The 10,228-nt window shown below is 29.7% G+C and overlaps 1 protein-coding gene and 1 pseudogene across 2 annotated transcripts in view; one reads left to right on the forward strand and one right to left on the reverse strand.

Moving 5' to 3' along the window:
• The window catches only part of LOC140665265 (3'-5' RNA helicase YTHDC2), a 62,544-nt gene that overhangs the window by 1,494 nt on the left and 50,822 nt on the right, over positions 1-10,228 (reverse strand). The window contains exons 1-6 of one of the 2 annotated variants that reach the window (XM_072891154.1): positions 4,110-4,257; positions 3,463-3,674; positions 3,166-3,359; positions 801-2,886; positions 333-719; positions 3-253 (exon numbers count right to left, since the gene is read on the reverse strand). In XM_072891154.1, coding sequence (XP_072747255.1) covers positions 3-253; positions 333-719; positions 801-2,886; positions 3,166-3,359; positions 3,463-3,656 — 3,112 coding nt within the window. In that variant the 5' untranslated portion in view covers positions 3,657-3,674; positions 4,110-4,257. Of the gene's footprint in view, positions 1-2; positions 254-332; positions 720-800; positions 2,887-3,165; positions 3,360-3,462; positions 3,675-4,109; positions 4,258-10,228 lie in introns of those variants that run through there. The other variant, XM_072891162.1, reaches the window with a different exon arrangement.
• Positions 7,732-9,287, forward strand: LOC140676507 (uncharacterized; annotated as a pseudogene).

Consider the following 10,228-nt stretch of genomic DNA (forward strand, 5'->3'; position numbering starts at 1 on the left):
ACCTTCAGTTTCACAAATTACATTCATTGGTAATCTAGCTGGTCCACTAAATAACGCTACAGTTAATGGATTAACGAGTGTAACGACTTTGACGTGACAAAAACGTCCTGTACGACTCATTTCCTCGTAAATTAGCCAATCGCACGGTAAAGTTTGTACATTAGCTGCATGTGTTTGCGTGGATGTCATCCTCGGAGATTTTGGATAATCTCTCAAGGTCGACGATGGATGGAAGAATACCTTAACTTCTTTTCTACAACAAAATATAAGCGCATATAACAACGTTACAGATTGTCTAAAAATTATGCCAATGTGTTAAACGAAATACATACTGCGTTCGTAACTGCATATGCTCTCGATCAGCTCGAATTAAATTGGGATACAAGCCCGCGGTTAAGGCTGCTTTCACAACAGCCCAATTCTCTGAATTAGAATTTAAATCTCGAATGTCTCCGGGACTCCTAGCTCTGACGAATCCAGACGCGCGCAATTGGCCAAGCAGTTGTGTACGCATTCCGACCACCATTTCCATCACCGGAGCGGAGATAAAATTTTTTTCGCAAAAGGCACGTTCCTTGCCGGCCGCTCTAGCGTTCTGCCAACCTTGGAATGCTCGTAATACTACCATATGATCTGAATATGTTCCGGTAGCAAATTTTTTTCGTGCCACAGTCAAAGCTCTCTTTTGCGACGGTTGTGACGGTAGTATAAAGGGATCTCTGCAATCAATTGTAACATAATATTGAACAGTTATACAAACTTCAAATTCATATGTATTATGTGTCTCAATCTATACTCACTTGTATGCTAAACTGCAAACGATTGTCAAAATGGGATCCAAACATTTCAGAACGACGGCATAAAGCAACATCTTTCCGAGTCTTGGTTCAATCGGCAAATCTAGTAAATGACTCCCTAATTCAGTGAGATCTTCCCATGGATCTAGCGCATCAATTGTCTTTAGTAATTGAACCGCATTTCTAGTCACTATATTAGATGGCGGTTCCAAAGCTTTATCCAAGAATTCAGCTATAGGTGTATTTCCTGGCGTTAAATGTTTCGTGAATAAACACAATTCTTGCAACGGTAATCGCAAAATCTCAGGTGTTTGATAAAGCTGCATGTTATTATATCGGACCGAAGAAAATAGACGATAGCAAATTCCCCTTCTACATCTGCCTGCTCGACCTTTTCGCTGATTTGCACAAGCTTGAGATATCCAGTTAGAGGTCAGCGTACAGACGCCCGATATAGCGTCAAAAGCCTTCTCCTTAACTTTTCCCGAATCGATGACATACACGACATCATCGATTGTAATGCTAGTTTCCGATATATTAGTAGAAAGAATAATCTTTCGTGTACCCTGAGGACTGGGTTTAAATACTTTTTTCTGATCACAAGTCTGCATATTCGAATGAAGTACATATAAATTGTAGCGTAAACCTTGATTCATCTTTTTCTCTTCCACATTTATTTTTTCTCTCATCGTCACTATATCGTCGTACCCCGGTAGAAATATTAAAATAGAGCCAGGAGGCATTTTTGTATGAATGTAAAAGACTAATTCTAACAGTAAATTGTAATCTATATTGTCGTCATTAAAAGTATGATGGTATATGTCGAGCAATAATTTATCTTCTTCAGAGAGCGTTGTCTCCGCAACGTGTGCTAGTTCATTCATTGGTACTGTGCAATCGTAAGTTTTCATGTAAGCTTCAATTAATTCAGCACATTCAGTATGATTCCTGCTCTTTGCCCAGTCTAACGCGGTGCAATCGTTAACGGCCCTCAAATTAAGATTTGCCCCTAAATTTAAAAGTTGCTCCGTTGTGTTTATGCAGCCTCTAACGGCAGCAGCCATTAATGGTGTTATAGAAGTTTCAGAATGCTGATAATCCACAGAAACATTTTCTGAAAGTATAAAATGCAAAAGTTGTGCAAAGTTGTCTTCTCTGCCGTTTACCCAAGCCTCGAAAATACTCTTGTCCATTTCTTCTATCAGCCAAGGTTCTAATTTAACTTTTTCTGGTATAGGATCACTCTGTTGAGCTAAAATTGGAGTGGGCAGCAAATTCTTTTCGCTTTTGGTGTTTCTATTAGAATGCTGGGGCTTATATTGCTTCCAAGATTCCAAAGTTTTCTGCTTATCTTTACATTTCAAAAATTCCTTTTTCTTCATGAGCATTTCCTTTGTCATGTAACTAGTCATTTTCAAGATATCCTCCAGGAAATACACATCTACGTCGTACGATCGACCCGGAACGTTGATGACAGTACATTTATTAAAATATTTTGCGTAGATAGTGGTATCCATTGTAGCACTCATAAGTATCAGCTTCAAGGAACGATATTTAACTAACGCGTCCTTTAAGGCTATTAGAAGAAAGTCACAGAATCTGTCTCGTTCGTGAACTTCGTCGACAATGATATGCGTGAGCGTAGTTAGGGCAGAATCACCGCCCATTAAAGTTCTAAGTAGTACTCCATTTGTACAATATGTCAAGAGAGTTTTCGGAGCTACTCTACTTTCCAGTCTTATTTGATATCCGAACGTCTGGCCGATTTTTTCGTCCCTTTCAAACGCCACTCTTTCGGCCACAGACACAGCCGACAAGCGCCTGGGTTGTGTGCAAATGATTCTACAAGCTTGATGCTTTTGCTGATAGTGTTCTAAGATGTACTGTGGTACCTGTGTAGTTTTGCCGCATCCTGTTTCACCCGCAATTATAACTACTTGATAATTGTTCAATGCATTAATAATTTCTTCTCTTGCATTAAAAATTGGTAAAGATTTGCGGAAATGCAACACATCAAAATTGGTTTTTAACTGAGGTACTTGCGGTATGCTATTATTCAGCCTTCCCATTGTCTTAGTGTTTATATTTACTGCAACAATAAAAGTATTCTATCAAAAACTAATTAGAGGTTAAGTTTTTGTAATTTTTTTTAGGCTAAGTTTTTGTAATAAATTAATAATGTATTAATAGAATATAGTTTTTAAATAATGTATAATTGTATAAATTAATAATTATTTCACATGTATTAATAAATATTTAATAAATTTAATTTGTGTTAAATATTCAATATCCTGTAGTTTACTGCAACTATAAATAATCATATATAAATTATTATGTAGATTATACTTGTCAATTAATTTTCACATACCATCATTGTTGAGAGGACGTTCTCTCTCAATGGGAGGAAGCAAGTCTTGGCATTCTTTGTGATTTAATGGAAAGCTCTGCATCAAATTATATATGCTTTGCTTTGATGGTTTTCGCAATTTTATCACAGCATCGGCTTGAACTATTGTTGATCCTTCTCTCTTATACACTGTCAAGAATCGATTCATACCTTTCCTGCAAAATAAAAGGCAATAAAAATAAAAATCTAGTAAAGAAGATTAACTAAAGAAATGTAATTGTTTTGTACAATAAACATGTTCATCACACTTGATCCTACCCTCGACTCTTTGATTTCAGGCCAAGTTCTCTAGCTAGTTCATGGATATAAGCTCTCTCTTCTGCTGTATACGAAGATGGAAACTCTAGCTCCTTTTGATCTGAAGTTTCCAATAATTTTTTTATAGTTAAATTCACTGCTATTCTGGTATCTTCCCCTATAGGGCGATGTCTTTGCTGTTTTCTGCGTGGCATAATGAATTCTCAAATCACCTGTTAAATTAAATTAACATGTTGATTTTAGGTTAAAAACACACTGCAATAATGTACTCTGTAATACATCCAAAACTGGTTATATACAGTAAAAAATTGTGCTCTTAATAAAATATATTGAAATATTGATGTATTTAATTAACTTATAATTAATGCACAAAACAAATGATAAATCGAAGGGATATAAGGGAATAGAAATTTTACTTCGAATAATCGAAAAATTTAGACGATTGCTGAACGTATTGTCAGCAGTTTCTCCAAAAGAAGAAAAAACAAAAAAAGAAATGTGAACAATCTGCTCATACTCTTACTACTTTGGAGTAATACTAAGGACATAAATTTCGCTTCGGTATATTAATTTGAGCTGATCTCAACAAAATTGTGAAGTATATATATGAAATTATGTCTACACGGGCATTAACTTGCTGAACATACCTGTTCACCTTGTACGAAAGTACATTTATCTCTTCAGAGAAAATTTACGAATATAATAAAAGCCAAAAACTATTACATTAGCACGAGAAATAAACGTTGATCAGCAGCAAAGCAATATTTGTCTAACAATGGTTGTCAGCTCCACCTGCGTTTTAAATATTCGCACTTACTTGAAATGCTCCATGGATAAAATTGACGTGTTATATATTCTGTAATTCTAATAATATAAATTTATAATAATATAAATAAATAAACAGACAAATTATATATAAACGGATGTATATATGTAACATAAAAAAGAACAATGATGCGAAAAAAAATTACATTTTAATAAAATTGTAACTAATTTTTAAAATTTTTTTATTGCATCCTTTAATTTTTACTTCTCTTATCTTCTATTTATCTCAATTTTTTTGAAATTATAAATTTTAATTTCTTGAATAAAGATTATATGAAAAAGTTTATATACAATCTTTATTTAAGTTTCTGTCACGTGCATCCTGTAGAATTGCGCGGAACAACGGCACCGACATCTTTATCATCAGTGATCATGCGCGACGTACGGACACTATATTCGTGGCGCGAAGCGAGTCTGCCATTTGACAGCTCGATCATCTGATGGGCTGGTGCGCGATGCGAGCATAGCACTGAATTCTATACTATACTAGAATGTTCAGTTCTTTGTTAAGAAAAACGAAACATTTTTTATTATGAGAATTTTAGTATAGTATAGAATTCACTGGTGCATATATTGTCGCGTCAAAAACGCGAAAAAATTGAAATACAATATATATTTTTCCGTATTTATAATATTATAATAATTATATATTATATTTCCCTAATTTTATATCGATTTTAATAAAGTAAAATAAAATAAAATAAATTGCAGACTTCCGTCTTGTATAGAACACACGCATATATTGTCTGCAGCCTACATCATCCATTCTACGTTTTTAAATTTTGTTTATTTTTGTTTTACATTTATATATATATATATATATATATTCTAGGTAGCAAGCACACGACATTTTGACATCAAAATATGGCTAGTTTTAATCAAATATGACGTGATGTAATGACGTAAAAATAACAGAAAAAATGACAGACTAATGTCACAGACCGATAATGACATTTCAAGACGTTAAGAAGACATGATTTTATGACCAATTTTGCCCTATTATTATTCGTTTTAATAACAATTTCAACTTCAAATTCAACCAATTAATTATATCAAAATATTTTGTAATTTCATTTAGAATTGATCATAATTAACAGTAACTTAAAAAAAAAAATTTATATATATATATATATATATATATATATATATCAGAGAGAAGGCTTCTCTCTCTCTCTCTCTCTCTCTCTCTCTATATATATATATATATATATATATATATATATATATATATACACACACATACATACATATTTAACGTTATTTAAAATGTGCAGAAAATATATTCTTTTTCTTACACATACATTTTACATATGTTTATCTATTAATAATAAATGAATTTGCTGCTCAATTGACAAATTATTACTTATTTTTCTATCAATTATCTCTTTTTTTAATAGAAACAAATCTTATAGATCATTTTGCGTTTTCATATTTCCATTGGACTTACATGATTCATCAATTAAATACTAGAGCATTACTTACCTGATCGTTTTCGAAACGACCCAACTTTTTGATTAATAACCCGGTAAAAAATTTGTTATGTATAATTATATATGATATATGACCATATACAATTATATAGAAATATATAAAATTTTATTAAAGTTATGTATAATTATATATAATAATATATAACTTATTGTATAGTTATATATAATTTTATATTAATGTTGGCTAGATGTCAGTCAACGATAATACAAAAGTATGCATACTATACATAACTATACATAACTAATACAGAATTTTATATATTTCTATATACTTTTATATTGTTACATATAATTTTATGAGAAATTTTTTACCTCTATATTATTTATATTAATCAGATTTGAAATTTATTCTTGATCGAACGTACGTTTATGGCAAATTGAGTTTAATCGCTAGCAGAGTGATCAATTTGCTTTTCACTCATCAAAAACGCTATTTCTAATCTAAGACGCAAACATTATTGCGTAAACTGAACTTTTTTAATTATTACGTACTTAAATAGGAAAGAGATATAATAAAAGCGTCAATAACATCCGCAGACGATAATATTAATGTACTCATAAAATCGTATTATTATTTTTTTGTTATCATTGTAAAATACACAATTGTATATTGTATATGAGATATAACAATTTTAATATTAAAACTATAAAATATGATACATAATACAAAAAGAAAATTTTGTAGTGTGCATAGGAAAAAAAGATAAACTTTTTAACGCTTTACAGTTGATCGCAAATACCTTTGTAATTATTTGCTGACAACTTAGAACTGGCGCAGATATTTTATATTTCGACATTTGATATGTGCCTTGCTTAGCAATTTTATCAATTTAGCTTTCTTTTTGTATTAACATTTATATAATCAAAAAAACATTGAAAATATATGCTATGTATTTTATAAATATTTTTTTACTAAAGTAAATAAGTAAATTTAAATCATAATTTTATTGAAGAGACACGATCACAATTAATGAGACTTGATGACTGTTGAAATGCGAATGAGTCCACTTTGGAGAGGAAAAAATTCCGACGTACAAGAGTTACACATGAGTAAGAATTAAATCTCGACTTTTTGAGAACAATCTATATAATCTGTCATGTCCGGAATTTAACTTTCGTGTAGCATATATTAGATATTCTTAATATGTAAGAATATATATATTTCTAATCTTGAGGCTTACGCGGCTATTAGTCTAAACTGGGGACTTCCGGATGGATGCCGCGTGATTAAACATCGTAATGCCGACGTTTTGCAATTTACATCTTCAGAGCTAATTGTAAGAGCCCTGATATTGAGCTCTCTTAGGTTGGGGTCCTTATATCTTGCGAGAGATTTTTCTGTCTACGGGAAAAATATATCGTTTTGCTCTCTAGTGGTGTGAGCGCAAATTAAGGCCCAGTAAAAAATTTCTTATATATAATTATATATAACAATATAGAAATATATAGAAATATATAAAATTCTGTATAAATGAAGTATAGTTATGTATAGTATGCATAATTTTGTATTATCGTTGGCTTGCGTTTAGCTAACATTAATATAAAATTATATATAATTATATAATAAGTCATATATTATGGTATATAATTATACATAACTTATACAAAATTTTATATATTTCTATATAATTTTATATGGTCATATATCATATATGATTATACATAACACATTTTTTATCGGGGGGGGGGGGGGGGGGAGCGGTGTGCCAAATAGAAGATATTCTTAAATTTAAGAAGATATTCTTAAAATTATTACGTAAAGAAGGAAATATTCTTATTCGTTAAGAAGGGACTTGTTAAGAATATACTTCAAGAATATCATTTTTTCGGTGTGCAGATGAGATAAATCATATAATAATTTTATTTGCAAGAATAAGGCAGAAAAAAATATATTCAGATCAATTATAGTAATTGATATCTGAACATTTTTTTTTTGCCTTCTGGAAATAAAATTATGATTTTATCTGCAGTGTATATTATTTTTGAAACTAGAAATCTTGCAGAAAAATTAAATAAATTTCCACTGATACACGATGAAAATGTGATAACAGATATAACAGACGGTTTAGAATATACATATAAGAGTAAATTCTCGAATTGATAAAAATAAATTTGATTTAACTCTAATATTGAATACAAATGGTTTATCATTAGTCAAAAGTTCAAAAAGCCATTGCTGGCCATTAATGTTTACAATCGCAGAATTTCCAGAATATTTAAGAGAATCGTTTTTGTGTATTATTGGTCTTTGGTATGACAATGAATGCAAGCCATCAATGAATACATTTCTGCGACCATTTTGTGAAAAATTATAAAAATGTTTTGAAAATAGTATTGCTTGGATTGATCCAAAAACAGGAGAAACAGTTATTTCTAAAATTGTAGCTCCTTTAATAATAGCTGATGCTCCAGCAAGAGCTCAGATTCAAAATATTTTAAATTTTAATGGCACGTATGGATGCAATGTTTGTGAAATTTGAACGAAGAAATGCAAACCAATAATTAGAAAAAAAACATCTCGTATATATCCTTTTGATGTTAGCACTATATCAAAAACTAATAAACGGATGGAACGACAAGCTAGAGATGCATGTGCGTTAAATAAAGAACATATCCGAGGAGTTAAAGAATATTCTGTAGTTTCATATCTCTCTTTAAATGATTTAGTAACTTGTGTTATACCAGAGTACATGCACTCTGTACTTCTTGGATCAGGAAAACAATTCATAAATATTTTATTAAATAAAAAAGACCTTGGAATATAAAAAAATTTAGTAAAAAAATAAATACTTTTTTGTTAAACATTTGACCTCTTTAATCATTTGGTAGAATGACACGACGTATAACAGATTATTTGCATTTTAAAGCTTCGGAATTTTATAATTTTATATTATTTTACTCTCTTCCAGCATTAATTAAATATTTGCCAGATAAATATTTTCAACATTGGCTTCTATTTGTCATAGCTGTGTTTAATTTACTTAAAAGCAAGATTATAGTACAAGATATTGAACAAGCAGAAAAATTATTACAACTTTATGTAAAACAAATTGAAGTGCTTTATAATGATCGAGAATTATCATACAATGTTCATCAGTTATTACATCTTGCGTTAAGTGTTCATGGCAATAAGTATTTAGGTCTAAAACTCGTTAATAATTTAACTATTGCTCGAGGTATAAAAATTTTAAATGATCGTGTGTTTGAACACCATACAAAAATATCTTGTGATACAAAAAGTTATGAATTATTAAATATGGTTAAGAATGTTTATTTGAATGATATTGAGCACCAATTATTACTATCTAAAGGTCTGAATTTAGAAGATGTGTGTTTTTATGCTCGAGCAAAAATTAATAATGAAATTTATACATAAAAAGCATATAAAATTACAAAAACAAATAATTATACAGTGCAGATAAATATGAACTCTCAATCAACTGTTTATGGATCAATCCAATTCTGTTTTGAAAGACAAGATAACTTGTATTTTATATTACAGTGCTTTAGCGTTGAGCATACAAAAATATTTTTTCAACGAGAATCGAAATCGCAAGTAAAACACATAATTCTTATAATCGAAGATAATAGATATAAATTAATCAAACTAGGAGATATTAAGTATATGTTTCTAGTTATAAGAATTGAAAATTATATTTGTAAACAACCAAACTTATTAAAGAAAATTATGTAAAATTATTATGTAAATTTTTTAAAATAATATAATCCTTTTTTATTAAAAAATCCTTTTTTATTGTATTTATTTTAAATTAAAACAATCTAAACTTATTAAAATATGTATTTTAACACTATTATAAAAACAGATATATAACAGGCTAGACCTATTTATATATGATAACAAATATGGTCAACTATGATTATATAAAGATATGATCATATTTTGTTATAATTAAATCTGGCTAGACCTGTTTATATATGACAACAGATATGGTTAAATATGATTATATAAAGATATGATCATATCGCGCTATTTTATGGATATTATTATATATGATTATATAAAAGTATATATGTTATCAGATTTTTCCATATCCAATTATGTATATTTACATATGATGATATTAAACCCATTTTTTCTCGGGTTGTTAGAAGTTTTGTTAAGTATAAAATGTAAGACCTTTGAAGTCTCACTGAAGCAACAGTTTTTATATGATTTAATATTTTACTGTATCGCTTAGATATCTAAATATTTATAGAGGCCTTTCGGAAAAAAAGAATCGTAAAGTCCGTAGAACGTAACAATATTATATAAAAATAAATTATACCTTGGTTTATAACTAATCACTTTCAGTGAGAAATAAATTTTGAAACTGATGCAATACCATGTGCGTTTAGTTCTTAGCTTCGGAAATTTAAATTTATATTTCTTATTTAAAAATAATATGTTTATATACAGTATTTGATTCTTTCATATTAGACAGCTTTACATT

The sequence above is a fragment of the Anoplolepis gracilipes genome, chromosome 1 (assembly GCF_047496725.1).
Source record: "Anoplolepis gracilipes chromosome 1, ASM4749672v1, whole genome shotgun sequence".
Taxonomy (NCBI): domain Eukaryota; kingdom Metazoa; phylum Arthropoda; class Insecta; order Hymenoptera; family Formicidae; genus Anoplolepis; species Anoplolepis gracilipes.